Source organism: Aptenodytes patagonicus, chromosome 2 (assembly GCF_965638725.1).
Source record: "Aptenodytes patagonicus chromosome 2, bAptPat1.pri.cur, whole genome shotgun sequence".
In the NCBI taxonomy this organism is placed as follows: Eukaryota; Metazoa; Chordata; class Aves; order Sphenisciformes; family Spheniscidae; genus Aptenodytes; species Aptenodytes patagonicus.
The window spans coordinates 113,704,888-113,724,433 of record NC_134950.1 but is presented as its reverse complement, the minus strand read 5'-3'; the positions used below and the strand labels follow the sequence as shown (position 1 = coordinate 113,724,433).

At 41.6% G+C, this 19,546-nt stretch overlaps 1 protein-coding gene across 1 annotated transcript in view; it reads right to left on the bottom strand.

The window, feature by feature from the left end:
* The window catches only part of GLI3 (GLI family zinc finger 3), a 209,600-nt gene that overhangs the window by 64,563 nt on the left and 125,491 nt on the right, over positions 1–19,546 (bottom strand). Inside the window, exons 5-6 of the mRNA XM_076330772.1 lie at positions 5,661–5,866; positions 424–570 (exon numbers count right to left, since the gene is read on the bottom strand). Coding sequence (XP_076186887.1) covers positions 424–570; positions 5,661–5,866 — 353 coding nt within the window. The remainder of the gene's footprint in view (positions 1–423; positions 571–5,660; positions 5,867–19,546) is intronic.

Here is a 19,546-nt window from a genome sequence, read left to right as displayed (position 1 = left end):
AAGCATGGCTACCACTCTCTAAAAAGGAGGAGAACATGCTCTCCTAATGGAAAAACAGATGTAGAACTTTTAGTAACAGAGAGCTCATCAGGGAAATACTCACCCTAACGATGAAAGTGAGTTACTGATTGTGACTGGAAAAGGACATTTTCTAAAAGCACTCAAGCCCTGCTGGAAATAAAATTTGTAACCTGTTTTCAGGAGCAGTCCTGTTCCTCTCCCTACTTACTTTCAAAGTTTACTTTCAGACCTGACGTAACCCATGTACATTTGGCAATCAATGTTTTGGGCCTCCAGCCTCATGAGGAGGCTTACGTTGACTTCCACTTCTCTATCTGCATGGAGGCCTTTTGGGTCAGACCAGGAACAACCCACGTAGTTCCCTTTGCAGGACTGTCTGTATTTCTAGAAAATGTCACTTACTATCCATGGCGTGAAGATATTCCATATGAAGAGCACCGGCTCCAGCAGTGGCAGCTGAAGGAATGATGTCTGCATACGGGCTGCGCTGGCCTGTCAACAGAGCCATCTGATGATAATATTCAGCTGGACTGACGCCAGCATGTGGAGCTAGAAACACAACATAAAAAGCACCGTTAATGACGTAAGATAAACGAGAAGGAAAGTTTCATCACATTGCTGGTTTCTCTGGCTATTAAAACAGCTTGTTTATTTTTTAATGTAATGCAACATCTGCAGTATGCCACCACCGGTCAATATATTTCAACCAATGATACTGCAAAGACACCGTTCAAAAAACAGCAAGGCATAAAATACTAATGAGCTAGGTGATCTCATTTTTTTAATATTTATTATTAAGTGACTCAAAAAGTGACAGGCTGACAGCAGTGGAACCCAGTATGATTTATTTAGTGACATAAAAAAGCAGGAAAACCTTCCTGGAGCTTTACTCCCATTTACCTCATCCCTGGCCCAAAGGACTCTGTCTCTAAGGTAACAACGCGGCTGAACTTCCATAAGCATTCAAGTTTCTGGAGTCTCTGCTTAGAGGACCAGAAGATTTTCACTCAGTGTCAGTTTGTGTGTAAGTTTAGGAGTAAACAAGGACAAAGCATGTTTTCAGGACAAATACCAGTTGTCCATGAACAACGCATGGGCAGTTTTTTTGGAAGACAGACTGAAATCAATGAATACGGCCATGCCATCCTTCAAAGTTCATATATAAGTGTACTTGACATACGAGTATGTTTGCAGAGTCAAAACCACGGACCGGATAGGCTCTACATCCTGTCAGTGAGCTTATGAGTGATGCAGTCCTCTGATTATGACTTATATTAGCCTTTCTCTCCTGTAAAAATAATATGCGAGCTTTCTCTTCTCCTGCAGTTTTCAAGCATGCCATCAACTAATGGGCAACTCTGGACAAACACAAAAATCCACATAATTTTAATATCATCTCATCTTAGCAGGCTTCAGATGCTACAGTGAGTAGAGGGTCATTTCATAGGCTTGTGTGAGAAGTACTCATAAAATAAGCTGGGCTCCATCTCTTTGATCCTGACTCTGACCTGCTATGTGACCTGAGATGAGCAGCCTTCCTCTCTGCTCTCTACTTGTCCCACTTGCAAAAAAGTTAAAATTTCCTTACACTCTGCTCTCCAGAAGATCATACGTAAGTTTGCCTAAAACACTTCAGGATCCTTAGGTTAATGGGTTACACCCCAACAGATTATTTTTATGTTCTTTCATATTATTTAATGAGATTTTTCTTTGATCCCAGCAACTGACTCTTGAATGGAAACAAAATTTTAAGCTGAAATTCTTTGAATTACCACCTTAACCTGAATATTGTTACTTACACAGTATTACTAAAAAGGATAATTTATGTTTACATTAGAGAATCAATCCTAAACACAAACCTTAGAAGCAAAGAGTCAACATTTACACTAAAAGGAGGTAAACATGGCATTGGAGTTTGGAGAAAAGTTTATTCAGCAAGGGCGTTTCTAAAGTGTATAATCTGTCTTTATTTTTACCAAAGAAAATGGAAGAATGTGCTTTTGATGTTATAATGTTAAATAGAACCAATTTCAGGAAAGGTTCACAAAAATAAAAGTACATCAAACAGGAACAGGAATGGCATGAAAAATGAGCTGAGATAAATTAAAGGTTGTTGGTATTTTTTCCAAATTACAAATTGATTTCTCAATTAAATATAAACTACTTCAGCCACCGCCACTTTCTGTGAAATGGCAAGAAAAATATCCAGACCAAATTTTAAAAGAGGAGTAATTCACACTGAATCACTGATTTTAAAAGTTTTACAGTAGTAGGCAACCACCATATCTTTCCAGACACACTTAAAATACTTCCTGAGCTTTCTGACATAAGTGTCTGGGTTAACTAACAATAACATTGGCTGCAAACTTTAAAATGAACTGCTGCAGAAAACACAGTGAGCACATAATTGCATTACTAAATATTCCATATGCTGAGAAATGCTCTGGTGCTCTTTAAAGATCATTCCTTACTACCTTCTTCAAACATAAAAAATTAGCCTACTAAATGATGTATTGCATGAAGGGTAAATGAAGGGTAAATGGGAAGGCCTGCAGCCCTGAATTTTCTCCTGTTTATTCCTGGGTAGCTTCAGCTTTGCCCCTGCTTTTTTTTTTACAAGGGGAGGCATTTGCTTCTGCATTGTGGGCACTGCTGAGCTTCGTTTGAGCACTCTGCTCTACACACAACAACTCAGTCCTGACCCCTGCCACAAACCCTCTGTGTTACTCAGAGGAGTCCTCGGCCACCCCCGGCCCACTGATTCTGCTGGGTAAGGTGAAGTGACAAGACAGAAGACACTCTACCATTACTGCTGCTGTGGTAGTCATTAATTACAGCTGGCAAGACTTGTAGTGAACATGAAACTGCTCTTCGTTATGTTCCAGATTGTTTTGGCTCTTGGCCATCCCCAGATCTGTGAGTCGACAGACTGAGCCCAATAGCACACTGACCTAATTATCTAACTGGCCTAAAGCAATCAGGGTAGCAAGAGAAATCTTGCTATAACTTCAGAAGAACAGTAACAACTTAGAAGTTTTCATAGTTTAAATGCTATACAACTTAAGCCACGGTGTCCATTATGTTATTAGCACATTATGTGCATGTACCCCTTTAAATCACAGGGGTTTTTTATTTGCATTCTAGTAGTGCCCGAGCCATGACTTAGACTATCTGATCCCAGGAACCTACACCTGAAAAAAGCATTTCATTGTATGTCTGACTGATCACACAACAAACTATGGATTCCAGAGAACAAGTTTAACAGCTTTTCAATAAGCATGTTGTTTTACTGAAATATCTCCAATGCCTCAATCAAGTTACTGTATTTTCATGAGGTGCTGCACAACACCTGGGCTGCAGTAACTGATCAAAGATGAGCTGTGAGCCTAGAGGAAACATAAACTAAGATGCATTTGTTCAAAACCCAAAGAAATAAGCTTAAGCTAATAAGTTTAGCTTGTACTTATGAAAGGTTAAGGTTGTGCATACAGTCAGCGATCAAAGTTCAGGGGATGAGCGTTATGACAGAGCGTACTCAACGGCGTTGTCCACACCTGAGTGTCTCATGCTGTCTGAAAGCCCCTGGGTATCCAAAGCACCTATATGAGGCTGGCCGGTATGAGACAGGCCTTAGAGGAGAAAACTGCCTTTCTGAGGTGGCAGCTGGAGTCGAGGCAAGGTATTTCACAGACCTGAACTGACACCAAACACCTACGCTGTAAACAGATGAATCTTAGCACCATCGTAGTTATGACAGAGCTCCAGACTCAGCTGGTAACATGCAAGTGTCTGTATTTGGGTGAATTGAATAGTTCTCTAAGGCTCCACTGACTGCACTACCTAGATCTCACTGGACTATAATGGCAAAACAGCACACCAAGATCACAGATTTCTATACTGTAGAGACCTAAATTTAGGTGCCAAAATCTGGAACCAAATTCTACCCTGAGACACCCTAGAGTTTCAGAGAGATTACCACTGGCCTGGTGAATATGGCAAAGCACATCTAGGAGATCTCTGCCTTTCTGGAGTGTCAGCTGGGTGTCGGGTCAGGTACCACTATGTGCCTACATATATGCAAGTGAATTCAGCGTTGTGTACCTGAGACCAAGAACATACACAGGTAAATGTCATATGGTTGTGTGATAGGTGGTTTCCTTCCCTCCTTTCTTTGTATGTGCAACTGGAGCATACCTTAAGCATAAATGAAATTTTGCAGGAATGTGATCTGAAGATTACTGAAGGAAAGACAGTAAAGTGTTCTGCATATTAGCTTTTGTGAAAAGCCCAAATATACATTGCAAGAGTTTTCCCAATTTATGCCATTACGCTATAGCTCTATCATGTTTATCCTATATGAAAAGCTCCAAAGCTCCCTGAGTCAAAACATGTATTTCTAAGCATTCGAATTGTTCCTTCAAAATATTTCTTTTCAGTGTTTTGGCTAAAATAAAAAAGGTAGAATTAGCAAGGATTCATACAACATCCAAAGTGCTGCTAGGAAAGCCCTGTGTGCATGCCATATACCTTGACTGACAATAGGTCATTAAAATTTATTCTCATAAGAATATGTGCCCATAACTAATGGATTAACTGTAAAGGTATATGTTCTTATAAGCGAGGATTAATTAGTTATCCATTTGGATAGGGTGCACCGCTCATTTTTCAAATTCAGCTAAAGGCAGTTTAACTCTGTTTGGTAAGTTTCTGCATACACTGGGAAGATCTTTCTCATAGTTAAAATAATAGTTTAATTATCTTCACTACGTATTTGTTTGGGAGTATGTTATATTTTAGCTCTCTTCAGCAAATGCTACAATTTTGAAATGTTAGACTACTTACTCTATTATTGAAAAACCTACTGCTAACAAGACTGAGCCTTTTTGCAACTCTATTCATCGCTCACTTCGGCAAAATTTCCATTGAAATGAATAGGAAATGTGCCAGAGTAACGGCAAGAGTGATCGCAGGAGTTCACTTCAACCCAAATAGCCTGGAAAGTAATAGCCATGGTCACACCAAGACCTAAACCATCGGTATTTCAAGCATACTGCCCACCATTTAAACTAAAGGGGCTAGTCCTGATGGTCAGCCACTTCTTCTACATCAGCATCATTTCATTTGGCCATACTGTTGGCTAGGGTAAACTGAAATAATTCTACATAACTTTAACAGAACTAGTGACTAAATATAAGTCAGTACATGTTTTACATGATTGAAAAATACTATTTTAATTAACAAGCCTTTTGCGCCTGAAGAACTCCATGGTAATACACTGATCTACACTCATGAAGAATGTGGCTCAATTCAATGCAGATACAGCAGATTTCTTGGGAGATCAGAATCACAGCCCGGGTCAGCTCCACAAACAAAAGATGTCACAAGACATACGCCACCCTTCCAGCTTAAATTTTGAATGAGGCAGGGCTTGCTTTTTTTTTCTCCCTGAAGTTTCAACATTTGTGAGATGTACAAATGAGCTGTGATCGGCTGATGAAGTATTGAAACATTTATGACATAATGAATATGTCTGACAAACCTGCTGAAGCTGCTTTGAACAAGGGGGAAAAAATGTTGACAAGATTAATATAACTTAAGTTGCTACAATGACAGAAAACAGGAAGCCTGTCTTAACCCACCGTCTGTTGGGCTGAGTCCGCGGGCTGCCGAGATCATGGAGAGGGACGGGCTGCTGTGCAGGGACCTGATGTAGTCCATGTAGGGGTTAATGTACGGGTGAGGGGTGCTGAAGGGAGACTCTGATGTTGCAGCAGGATTTCGGTGCGGGGAAATTCTAAGGAACGGAAGCTCTGAGTATGTCGGGCTACTAGATAAGGCAGAAGGCCTGGAAGAAAAAAGAAAGAAAAACAAACAAAAACCAGCCAGGTTATTTATATGATAAAGGTAACATTCATTTCTTGAAGAATAACAACTGGGTTGTACATGTAATAACTTCCACTACAGTCAACTGCCTGGAAAGAAAAAGGGTAGGAAGTGAATTCTTCTCTGTACCCGTTATTAGCAACATTTCTCTGACCAATTTTAACCTGAGTTTATATTTGGTTTAATCTTTACATTCCTCAATACCCTTTCCCCATGGAGTTCAGCAGAAAATCACTTTAATTAGTGCGATATATGCACCCTGTATACCACATATTAATGCTTGCTGCAATATGGAAGTCATACTGAGATGCTGAATCATTTACATCTTCAAAACCACATGGCTATTGGAAAAAGAGTTTTGAGAGCTACACCGCACCCACTCCCTTCATTTGCCAGCTTACTCTTCCTGAAAGTGCAAGACTGCATGTTTATACAGAAGTCATTTCAGAAGACCCAAACTTTGCAAGCTATTAAGACAGCTGGGTCCTTTGGAACATTTTTTTGTTGATGTCCCTTCCCATGAAAGATGCAGAAAACTTGGTGGTAAAGGAAGAAAGGTTGCTGAATATGTTTGGTTCTAGCATGGCACCAGAGACTGATGCCTTTAACAAGACCACATTAATTACCTCATTCTTGCGAAAGGAGAGCTGTGGTGCCTTCTCAGGCTATGTGTATGAAGCTGTGATGAACCAAGGCTGAAAGCTGAGTTCACAGCTGACAAAAGATAAATAACCTGCCATAACCCTCCCCATCATCCCACCCTGTCGATATGACAGCATCCAGGCTCTGCGTGGAGACCCTTCTCTCACAGCATCCTGTCTCCAAAGGCACTGGAAAAAGTCCAAATTTCATCAGAAGGGGTTGGAGTGCCTGCCCCTGCCAACCTGCTCCTCAGCAAAAGACAATGATTAAGCCTGTCATGCATTTGCTGTAGTCTAACTGGTTGACCCGAACTAAATGCCTTTTTGTCCCTGTTTTTCCAATTAATTTAGCATATATACAGCACAGACACAGGCAGCAGCTGTGAGAGCAGTGAGGGCAGCCTGTTCCTTTGATGCTGCTGGCTTACAAAGAATAATAAAACAAGAAATGTATTTTTTTTCCTTTAACATACACATACCGTGATCAATGGAGATAGTTGTCATCACCTAAAAGGCCAACAGAACGTAATCTTACATAGGAGCCAATTCTGCTCTGCCATCAGCTTGGAAACTCTAGCGTATGAGTGGGACAAAGATCAAAGTTACGCATTCCTAACACGACGCCACAAAATCCATGAGGGCTCATAAAATCAGGAATAAAGATTTTTCCTGTTGTGCTTTTCTCCCTCTTTTCCCTTCCTTATTTGGCTTTTGTATGTTTCTTGCCCTCCTACAGCTTTCTGCAAGGTAAACCTGCTTAGCCTTCCTGTATGAAATTACCTCCTAGCTCCCAAGTTTGTTACAGAGCTGCATTCGTTGTGTGCGAGCAGCAGGTACCAGCAGCGCAATCACTCCTTTGGCACCTGAGCAAGTGACCCGCAGAAAGCCCAGCCACACACTGGTACACCTTCACCGTATTTAAAATGCACCAAGAACCTGAAACCAGAAGCCATTTTCCACCACCATGCAAAACAGGCATCTCCTTTCCTCGGAGCACTTTTTCTCTGTGTGGTTTTGAAGGACCTTTGTTTTACAGTGGAAATGCAGCTTTACTCTTGTTGGTACTGTGAAACCTGACCAGCCATGAAGCATTTGCTGTCTCGCGGTTCCCTGTCAGGCCACGTGTGGAAGGCCTGTGGAAGTTAAAACTCACGGTGATGTAGGAAGCAAAAATACCACAGGTGACTATCACATTACTGAGTGAATTTCCCATCCTGGCAGTGAGGAAAATACAGTAGTATAGCAAATTTAATACAAGAGGAAGAAAGGACCTAAGTTTGGATGTCATTTTACAAGTCATTTTTTCTAATGTGATCTCAACTCAGAAAGAGTTAGAAACCCGAAGAGCATGCAGGCAAGCAGGAGCCCTGGCCTTATCTGGTGCATATCGAACAGAAAACTGTTTAAAAGCTTTTGCAAGAAGGTTGAAAGTCTATATCAGCCTCAGTGATTCACTCTACAGCTGGCCAACAGCCAAACGCTGCCGCAGGAGCAAGATTAAGAGCCAGGCTGTCAGCTTCTCCCTCCAGATCCAATGGGAGCCATTCAAGGACACTGGGACTCAACCGCTTCTCCTCCTCCTCAGCCCTGCCTCTTCCTCTCTCTGCTCCCCTGAGCTCCTCAGTTTTCCAAGGATGCTAGGGAAAGGATGCCGACCTGGGTAACATCAATCGACAGCAGGCATATAAGCTGTATTATCAGAGGCAGAAATAAGGAGTCATTGGATTCCACATAAGATCCCCAGCTCTGGACTCTAATGTTTACTAATCTCTCTCCAACATCTGATTTTAACATGCTGCTAACTTCTCTGCTCACTTCCAGCCTGTACTTTTCTCACTCCTCTGTGTTTCTGGACCCTCCTTTCCCTACAGTCCCATTTTCCCTCCTGCCTCCATCTGTTCTCAGCTCCTACTGTCTGAGCCCTCCTGATTTATTCCAACAGTTGTCACATATTCTTCCCTTCCTTCCCCTCCATGATAAACTTCAATATTCCCTCCTTCAAAATAAAATATGACTTTTAGAAAGGGTACAGCCAAACACACTATTAGCTGTTGCTTTCCAGTACTGCATCTCATCTTATGCTGCAACCTCTTTGGGCATCAATAAAGAATGACTTTTGCCCCATGTACAGTACAAACAGTACAGCCCAGGAGCAGCTCTGCAGACACTCATTCAGTGACAAGCAAATCAAATCTCCAGATGCGGGTGGCAGTCCGCCCCATCATCTTTATTTCACATGTACTTTGTCCCCAGCTTTGGCAAATGGTGTTCTGCCCTGGGTCTGAGGCTACTTCCTGGGACTTCAGTGATCCTGCTTGAAACTTTATGCCTTACCTGTAAACCATGGGAAGGCAGAACTTGCTCTGCATCCTTTCCTATACAGGGGTTTTCCTGTTCAACGATACTGGGAGCACTAAGGCTTCCTTCAGAGAGAGGGAGCGAAGCAGACGCATGCTCTTTTCTGAATCAGGACCTCTGTGTCTACTCCCAGAGATCCTGCAAACTCAACTCAGATTTAATACAAAGCCTATCATACTTTCAATACTTACTTGAAGTTGGAGGTCTCCAGGTTTGGGAATAAGAGATTCTATGACTGTGTTTTATCACTGCAATTTTTATCTTAGCACATTAGGCTGACTTTATCATTTTCTCAGTAACCTTGATTACATCTACACCCCTGACGTAAAAGAGAAGCAGCAGAGAACGGGCCTGGCTGTGAAGGTGTCTCCTTCTTTCTGTCCAGACTGCCTTCCCGCTCACCACTAAGGTGCCAAAATACTGTGAATGCCACACAGTTTCCATACCTAACACAAGTTTTCCCACTCCCCACCCACCTCCAGCCTGCCACCTTCTCCCTGTCAAGACTCTGATGCTCTGGAGAGTCTCAACTACTCAGCAGGAGAATGGCGCACACGTGCCGAGGCAGTGAGATCAGTGTAAGGGCGAACAGGTGTATTTTTTCCTATTAGTCATGACACTTTTTTTGACAAATGTTGCAAAGGTGTCTGCATAGTCTTAAAAACTTACATGGTCACACCAGTTCAGCAGCTGTGAACAGCATCAGACGTATGGCAAATCACAAAACGTGTGAAGCCACTTTTTTTTTTTTAATGCTTTTTCTGGCCACTGCTGAACTACAGGGGAGCTGTGTGTAAGATTTCAGTTATTACTCATGAAAACAGTGTGTCATTTTGTTTTGTTGCTTACAGCTGCAACAGATGAACTCTGCACAAGAAGACTAATCAGCAGCAGGTTTGGATTTTAGCCACCAAAAAAACTGAACAAAGTGCATTTTTCCCTTCTAACTTGAACCTTTCCTCCCACCTACGTTCTTGAACTGCTCCTGCGGCACGAGGCAGAAGGAAACCACAGGTGGGAAGATACAACTTCCTTGAATTCTGTAGATTCAAAAAACTAAAATATTTGGTGATTTTGAGCATCTAAAAAATAAAGACTCACAAAAATATTAATGGGTTTTTATTTTCCAAGCTAATAGACCTGTAACTGTTCAGAAATTTCATAACGAAACAAGAACACTGAACTGCAATTTCACATTCTCCTTTTTTCACCCCCTTCCCAACTAAGTCACACAGTTTTATCATTCATGTAGACCTAGTGAAACCATCTTACGTGGATTTATGCTTATAACGGAGTAAGGGTCATTAGCCCAGGAATTGAAGGAGGGGATTGGAAGAAAAGAGACCCAGTTCCGGGTGCTGGAGAGCAGCAAAGGCCAGCTGCTCTCTAAGGGAAGGCAAGCCAGGAGCCAAGGTTAACCCCAGCACATGCAATGCATTCCATGCCACCAGATCTGAGCTGAGTGACCAGAGCCAGGTGCTGATAACAGGGTCCATCAGCAGTCTGAGACAAGGCAAAATGACAAATGAGGTCCGGGGGGGCCAGTCAAGTGCAGAAGGAGGGGCCAAAGACAGGACAGGAGACAAGCTACACCACAGCTCTGAGGGGTCCATCCAGGAGAACAGCTACCTACAGTGCAGGTCCCGAGCTCAGCCAGGAGCAGGACCAGAGATGGGTGCTACCTACAACATAGCTCAGGCAGTGACTAAAGGCCCCAGGCTGAGCTTTAAATGGGCTCCTGGGTGCATGGGGTGTCAGTGGAGGTCCCAGGTGAGGCTGTTCAAGGCAATTATGGCCTATTAGTGGCCTCAGGGTCCTCACACTGTATTTCTTTGCTTTGGAGTCCTTGAACTGCACTAAGACATGCCAGAATATCAGTACAGCGCACGTTGTCCCTATTCTTGCATCTCTTGCAACTGTGAGAAGTACAGCGGGCCCTGGGGCATACTGTGACCTCCACACTTGTCAGAGAGCGCTCTTCAATAGCAATGTTTTCTGGAAGCAGACGTAAAGCCAATCAGGACAGCCACAAAGGTCTGTGTCACAGGAAAATCTGGATGAAAATTTTGAGGTTGGTTTGGTGTTAGAGAAGTGATCTGTCATAAATGGTTTCCAAATAGCTTTAAGCTGTGCTTGGGCAAAAACATCTTCTAAGTACAACCTATCTTAAAAAAAACCCAAAAACAAAACCATGGTGATTTAAGCATTTCCTGATTTTAAAGGAAACTACAACTCCAGGACTGGAAATTTTAATGCCAAGTTTTGTCCTGATAAATTTTTAAATGGCTCTTTTATGAATCTGTTGAAAAATACATTTATATTGAAAACAGCAAGTGATCCTTAACTATAACATTGTAAATATGACACTGAGCTGAGGTTACAGATGGAACAATAATCTATCTCACAGAACAAAGCTTGTCAACGAAGTGGGATGAAATATTGTAACATAACCTAATTTATTATTGCCTTTTCATCCATCTTGTTATATTACGAAAGTGTCAAAGTTCAAACCTCGATATTTAATCATTTAACAGTACGTTATTCAAGCAAGCATTGATGGCATAACTCTCATACCAATGATATCCACACTGTTTCTCTAATACCTGTTCAATTCAGCCCCGCCTGGAGAATTGAAAAATGTTAAACTCATTAAACTGCCTATGATCCTTTTCTTTTTTTTCTGGAATAATCTTCTGATGGCTGCCCCCAAAACATTAACACTTTTATTTCTAGTAGATACTGGAAGATGAACAAACAATAAGGACTTTCTTGTTATGTAGTGACTCCTATTTTAAAGCACATGGCTCAATTCCTTTGGCAATATCTCCCGTGTTAAATGAGTACTGTTTGTTTAATGCCATAGTTGCTTGTACAGACTGACCCTTCAGCACCAGCACTCAACAACTGGCTAATAAAAAGTTTTTATATTAAGAAAGCTGAGCTCTAAGAAAGTAAGGCTTGATCCGGAAAATACAAGTGAGAAAAATTCTAATAGTTGTGATTAGCCCAAATGATCAAGTTACTCCTCACTGTTACAAACACATACATGGTTGTAGGTGCTTGATAAATCAGGCTCAGGCAGCTAACTATATGCCTAAATGATATGGGAAAAATTAAGAGTCAAATAAACATCCTGCTTCTCAAAATCTTTAGTTGCTATTGTAGGGTTCAACCCTAAATAAACTGCAATCGATGGGAAACTGTCCACTGATTTAATTGATAAAATCCTTAAGTGATCATGGACATGATCTTCATAAGCACAAAGTGCTGACGCAATTCTGCTCTCCCCAAGAGCCACAAGTACAGCTTCCAGTGACTTCAATGCAAGGAGAGTGAGGCCAGCAGTGATTATTTTTAAAATGCAATTCCACGGTCCCTTTTCTCTTTGCATTTCTAATTGAATTTGTAAACAATCAAACCCATAAATATATAGTATGGGAAATCAATAATATCGTATTTAATACCTAAATTTTTTTCAGAAATTGTGTCTTAAAATAGGCAGTCTGTTCCCGTAAAATCACTCGCTGCCTCAAAGCTGCTCTATTGCATTCTTGGATTTAGGAAAACTAAGCAAATGATTTTGAACATTTAAAGAATTAGAGTTAATTGAATACACAGAAATGTCAGAACACACTTCATGTAAAAGACGTCAAGTGCTACAAAAAGGTAAGCACTGTTAACTGTATTTTCTTAGTTGTGCAAATGAAGAAGAGGGAAAATGAGAACGTGATTAAGTCCTAATATGAGAAAGAACTTTGATTTCCTATGCTCCTTTCCATGTTCCAACACCTAGTCAATATTTTGCTCACTTTTCCTTCAAAATTCACACTGGAACTGTAGTCATAATGGGGAAGTAAGTCACAGAATCGTATTTGGTAGCAACCTTCCATTCAGTAGATCTATGTACAAATAAATCATGAATGGGTCAGTGTCTATGTAGTTTACACATAAGAGGAGCTAGATCAGGGATTAAGGTACACAGGCTCTGGTTTGGTTTCCATCACTTATCTGCTGTGCCACCTTGGACAAGTTTGTTGACTTCCTCATCTGCTGTTTCCCCATCTGTAAAACTGTGGTAAAGCACTCAGAAAGTGCTTGGTATCTACAGTGGAAAGATCAGACCAAGAGATACTATGTTATTAATATTGTCTCACTGAGGCAAGGACAATGCCTTACAAAATGTGTGCAGTTCTAGAATGTAAATTCCTAAAATATACTAATAACCTCACTTTGGGTTAGAACAAAATGTTTCTCCCTCATAAAGTTAAAAGGTATCATTGCAGAAAAAAACCCACACACAAATGAGTGCACAAGAGATGTTCATGGTGCTGGAAATCATGCACAACAATTAGCCGATGACCCACAGCAAAAGAATATTACTCTGGTTCCCCTTTCCTTCTTTGGGAAGTGTTAACATTATGTAGTTACAGTTAAAAATTGGCTACATTAATCAAGGCACTAAATCCTTAGTCAGTGACTGTATTCCTATTTTTCAACTGACGGACTGCCTGAACGCAGATCCAGCTTTTTTACATACACCCTCTGCTACTTGTAATACTTCATAAATAACCCAACCATGAGCTTGTGGATTCCCTCAAGAAGAGTTTACGCTGTAAAAAGCAATGAATTTTCATTCCATTATTTAACTTTTTTTTTACATAAGGTCAGCTGTAACACTGGTGACCTTCAGCCCACTGTAACACCCGTATTGAGTACAGTAAGCAACCACTGCTTCAGATGCCACTGAGTCAGGTATATTCATTTCATTACACGAGTCTTGACTTGGAGTCTTGACATGCATTCCTTAAACGTGTATGAAGACACAGTTTTGACCGATTTATGTTTTTTCTTCTTTGTTGCAAAATGCAAATAAAACTATGTACTGTCTCCCAGTATTTCTCCAAGTCAAGCCCAGGCTTCTTGTCCTCCTCCACACATAATGGTAATCTCCCCGCAACAACCTGCCTCTCCTTTTCCTCCTCCTTCCATCCTGCCACCAACCGCTGTCACTGCCTCCCGGCACTCCCCTGAAACACCGTCCACTTGACCTTTGCATACAGAGCGTCCCAGCTTGCCTCTGCTTGCTCCAAATCCTTCTCAGGACTGCTGCGAAGAAATTGGTGACTAGGGGAAGGATTACATGGATTTGCTTGGCAATTTCTTTGCTTGTCGAAATAAAGGGTGCAAACATAGAAAAACGTGACCGACTAACTACTCCATCCAAATGCCACTTGCCTTTTGGGCTTCTAGCAGACGTCCTCTTGCAAATTTTGTGGCAGCTGTGTAAGCTTTTACTGCCCCCAACTACCCAGCTGGTGCCTCCCCCAGCACAGGCAGCACATCTCTGCCTCTAACTGCTTCAGTGCCCAGTTTCAGTGAGCCAGAGCAAAGTTGCCAGACTGTAAATGGGGCAAAGGCTCACTATCTGACCCTGCTGAGGAACAAGGGATAATCTTCCGGGTGAGGAAAACAGCTGGGGCTGGTAAACCCCGAGGCCGTCAGAGCCAACTCACCAGAGTTCATTTGCCAAAGCGGTTTGACCACGAGCTCTTCCTGGCAGAGCTCCTTGTATTCACACAACACTCAGCAGAGCTCTGATCCTGCATGGAGCTGTTGGATGCTGCAGCAACGTCAACAGTAAATAAAAGTAATGCTAACAAGACACGCTGCAATTTCCATCGCTTTCTTCTGGTAGAGCCTTAGCAAGGCACTGCCTTACTTGCTCAGTTCATGCTGACTTCGATGAACCGAAGTAGGGTAAGACCCAATACCTGCAGAGCACCCCCAACCTCAGTGCTGCTAAATTCTTCCTCCCGTCTTCAGCCGGTTCCAAGTCTATTAACTTGTGGTCATTAATATACCAAGGATAATGTATTAATGCTGCATTTGATGCAGAACTCATGATCACAAATATAAAACAGATGCACACGACAAGCAAATGTTATTTGAATAAGCCTTGGAAAAGTGTTGCTACATATTAGAGGAGAGACTGCAATGGACATCCACATGCCATTCCCTCTTCAAACTATGTTGTAGCACAAAGTGCAGCAAGGAAATCTAAAAGGTCTACAGCATACTTATTATCTGTTGTTATTAATAACAGACTAGACAGTGAAATTACCCACTGCATTCCCACAGCAAACTTCCCTGCTCTGCAATTCTCTTTTGATGCTCTAGAGGTGGTCTCATTTGCTATTCAAATTTTAGCCTTCTCTCGGTTACAGGCAGGGCCTGCCATCTCTTGAAGTGTTTAACCACAGCAGCACCATCATATGAATATGTGGGCATATATAAATCCTGACGGCATTCACATACGCCTTTCTTCCTTCCTTTTCCCCTTCCTCTCCTCCCGCAAAAAAGAGGGTCAAAGGAGTGTCAGAAGCTTTCTCACACTTAATGCTGTTAAGTCAGCTAATTGAATAAACATTTGTTTAACATTTGCTCCTATTTCACTAATGCACTGTGAGAATGAGAAGAATTTTATTCCCCTTCTCCCCTGTCCTCCCCCTTCCTCAGGAGTGCCACTAGCTGTTATCGCAGTGACTAATGTGCTGTATGTGGCCATTATAGTCTTCAACTCTGAAATTACACCCAGGATGAACGATAGGCTCTGCCTGTATGCTGATTGGAGTTGGATGATGATTGATTAGAAGAAAGTCAGACTATGTAGCCATGCAAAAAGAACTGCACTAAGCCACAAGCTTAAACACTAAAGAGCATTTCACCAGTGGCTTCAGAGCTATTAGATGTTTTCATATGAACAACATTTCTCACATCCAGGTTTGCACATTTTATCTTTATTCTTTCAAATCCTGAAATTGCCTGGATAAGAGGGTTTTATATATATATTTATACGCATTTCTAAGAGTAGCCTGAACTTTTAGGGGAAATTGAAGAGGCTTTGTGTCAAGTACAGCTAAATCCAGCCTTTCTGTATCAAACCCCTGCTAGAAAATTACTGTGCAGATGATAAGGCTGAAAGATATAATAAAAAGTGACTCTACTCAATTTACACTGCAATATTGGTATGACTGAATATTTTTCATTCAGGTGACTGATAAAATCACTAAACTGTATTGCAGATAAATAAAGGAGGCTTCTGTCAAGAATAAACACCATTAATCATGAAGTCTCACCCTCTGAGTGGCTGTGCTATGCAACTGCACAAATGCACCATCACGAGTGGCATGTGACCCAGTGCTTCCTTTCTTCCCCCGGCTCCCTGGTGAAGCTGTCTTCTTAGGAAACTTTTTTTTTTTTTTACTGCCTTTACAACATTTGGAAGTCCTGTAATATCTTTTCCATTCGAGTTTATGCGCAATTGCAACTGAAATCTAAATTTCAGTGATGATACGTTCAGCTAAAAATTGATCCCATGAGACAAAGTGAACGAATGCAGACTGTGGCCGCATTGCTGTATATTCAATGTTACGGAGAGAAGTCTGTATTTCAACTGGTGAAGATGAGATCTTTGTAATTCTAAAGCTGAAACAAGCAGGAAAATTTTATCAGCTCCCCCAAGTCCTCTTCCCCTTTTCTCCCAAAGCCACATTTTCTGGCCGATTTCACTACTTAGATTCGCTGTTGCCAAATAGGTGCTGAGTTTCTTCTCTAACATACAAATATGAAATTTCTCAGCATCACAAATCTATCTGAGCAGAATCGATGGGTCTCCTTTCACAAAGCAACTTACATGCTAAAACTGGACGTGTGCTGAAAGAAACTGTTATCCAGCAAAAGCATGGTCATACAAAAAGAAAACCAGACAACTTAGGTAACCTTTTTGTAACCTGTTTTAGAGCAAGTGATGATTCAATAGTGGCCATGTTATTAAGCCGGAATGAAGCAGTGCCCTACACACTAATGAGGTTAAAAAATGTAGTTAGGTCTTCATGTTAAAGGCACTTAGCAAGCAGTTTGCTTGGCAAAGACCAACTGTGTGTTGGAGCAGAGGACTAATCACACAGGCAGAAATCAAATCGACTGGAAGAATTAGGAGACTTGCGGCCCCGAGGAATGTAATTCATGCAGAAAAGCAGTTGTCAGACCGAGGCCAGGGAACTGTGTGGGAAGAAAGCAAAATAAACAGTTCAACAAAGAAAACAAAGACACTCAAATAGTGGCTTTTCTAATGCTTGAGTACACTGAAACTTCAGTGGGTGCATATGACAAAAACCTCATCAAAGACGACCTCTATACAAGCAATACACCGGTGAATGGTGCACTGGTTCAAAAACACTCAGAAAATGCCTGAAGGTCTTTAAAAAATAACCTTGAAGTCGTTATGCACAACAGAGAAAGCGCACACACGTACGTGTATGCATGACTGGGAGAAGAAGAAAAACATCCAAATGGTACAAAGCTAAGAAGAGAGTTGAAATGGTTTCTACAATTACTCCTGATTTCTCTCTCTACCGTTCACAGATCAGAAGAGGATGCAGCCTGCATGCAAAGAGCGCTCCTGCCTATGTGCAGCAATACTCTCGGTGGAAAAAAAGCATTGCTAATTGGGACCCACTCCCGCAGCGTGAGGACCAGATTACTGCATCCACCAGGGGGATTACCTGACCAGAAAGAAGAGATTGAGGCTGGTCCTAAATCTCAACAAAACTCACGTGGTATTCACAGGAAGTTTTTCTTATGATGGGCATGACCCATGACAGTAAAATCAAACTTTGAAATCAACTGATACATGAATTTCACAAATACTCTGTTCTCTCAAAAAACAGTATTTTCAACTAATGGGTTTCTACTCCCATAATTTACTGTTTTAAAATTTTTAGAGAATGAAGCTTTTAGCACTTTCAGTACTTAAGTACCTCTCTCCTTGTTTAATTCATTCACTGATGATTTTTCTAAGCCCTCCCTACCTCGCACAAGAATGCCATGCTCACTATTGTTTCAGCAAATTTCAGCTTCTCTTCTTCCCTTAACTCCTTCCTCCCACTGAGGCAGGTGTTCCTTCTCCTGGCACAGCACCCGAAAAGCCTCTCACATTACCGCAAATGAACACTCTCCTCAATGTCTGTTCTGTGATGCCAAGAAACACTCTTTTTCCAGTGCCTACTGTAAGTCACGTCCACAATACCACAAAACTGAGATTTGGGGGAAGAGAGAAAGCTTTTCTTCAGTTCTAATTTTATATGCTAAAATAAGTTCTTAACTGTTTAAAACAAAAGCAAGTTGGCAATAACAAAAGACAAATTCAGTGACTGAATGTCTCTCCTATTGCACTTGCTACCTAAATCTGGTTGTGAAGGGAACATTTGACTAAAATTCTAACTTTAAAGGACTACAATCCTGACAGAAACAGTGACGTGAAGGTTAAGCATTCATCATTTCTGTTGAGGTATGGCTGGATTTGCTTCCTATCTCTGTACTAACATTAGCAGACAGCCCAAAATTGATATTCACAAGGATTAGTGACTATTACTGAACAGAGAGAGTACCAGCTAGAATTTCTCACCTAACACTACTACTTGCCGCAGAAAAAAAAATATACAGATGTACAGAAATTTCTGTATAAAATTTTATGTATATACACTTCTGTATAAAATACACAGATTGTTTTCTGAAATGCCAACTCCCCCCCCAAATCCATGATTTGGGGAAGAAAAGCCATTTTGAGAGTGCACCTCAGTGACAGTACCAGATGAATGGTACATGTGTATGCTGTACCCAGGACTGCGAGTCAAGGAGTGACCCTATGAAAACACAACGGCCTCCGAGCTTCTCCTATTCTCCAAGCACCATTGCAAATAGCAGGCAAGCCATGGATCGGCGTCAGCATCTCTGAGGACAGTAGGATCCACAGGTATGTGAAGCACAACTTATATCAAAGGTGAATGCTTCTAAGTTAGGAGGGGGGAAGAAAGATATTCTGCTACAGTCACTTCTCGTATTTTCTCTGCCAGTATCGAAGGTCCAGGTGTGGGAGCTGGCTGCGGTGCAACCAAATCAGAGTGGGAAAACACTCAGTTCTCATGTTGGGCTAAGAAGTTTTGTCTCAGCCAGGCCAGCTTCTTTATTTGATCCTGCAGGCACTGAAAGCCATTGTGGTGCTACATAATCTGCACTACAAGTTGGTTCTCACAAATGGTGAATATATAATGCTGGAACACCACAGCCATCAGAAGAAACGAGATAAAAGGCTTCACACTGCTGTTCTTGCTCTATTCGTGTGCAAAACTGGAGTTAAAAAAACATTTCTTGGGCAAAGCTGTAACTTCGAACAACCTCAAGACCCAGAAATGGCTGGGGACACCGCTTCTAATGTGACTGTAGGGGGAAATATGTGAAAAACAAGCCCTAAGTGTAAAGCAAATGAATGTTCTGGCTGCACATTTTTCAGAGAAGTCGTAAATTCAGATTTGAAGTCTTTGAGGTAAATGCACTATCGATATGCTGGAAGCATTATTAGTTCCCCAAACAGAGTAGGTAGCTAGGCGTGCAGATGAAAACCCCAAGGGGAACAGACTGGCCAACCCGGGACACACTTGCACCAGCAGGACAACCTATACATCTGCTCCCTCAGCACCGCTGCAATTCAATCTAATCACAGGAGTAGAAACACAGTTCCTAGAAAAGGTATCAGGATGGAAGCCTGACGTCCGAGGAACGAGTATGGCAAATCAAGACAGAGG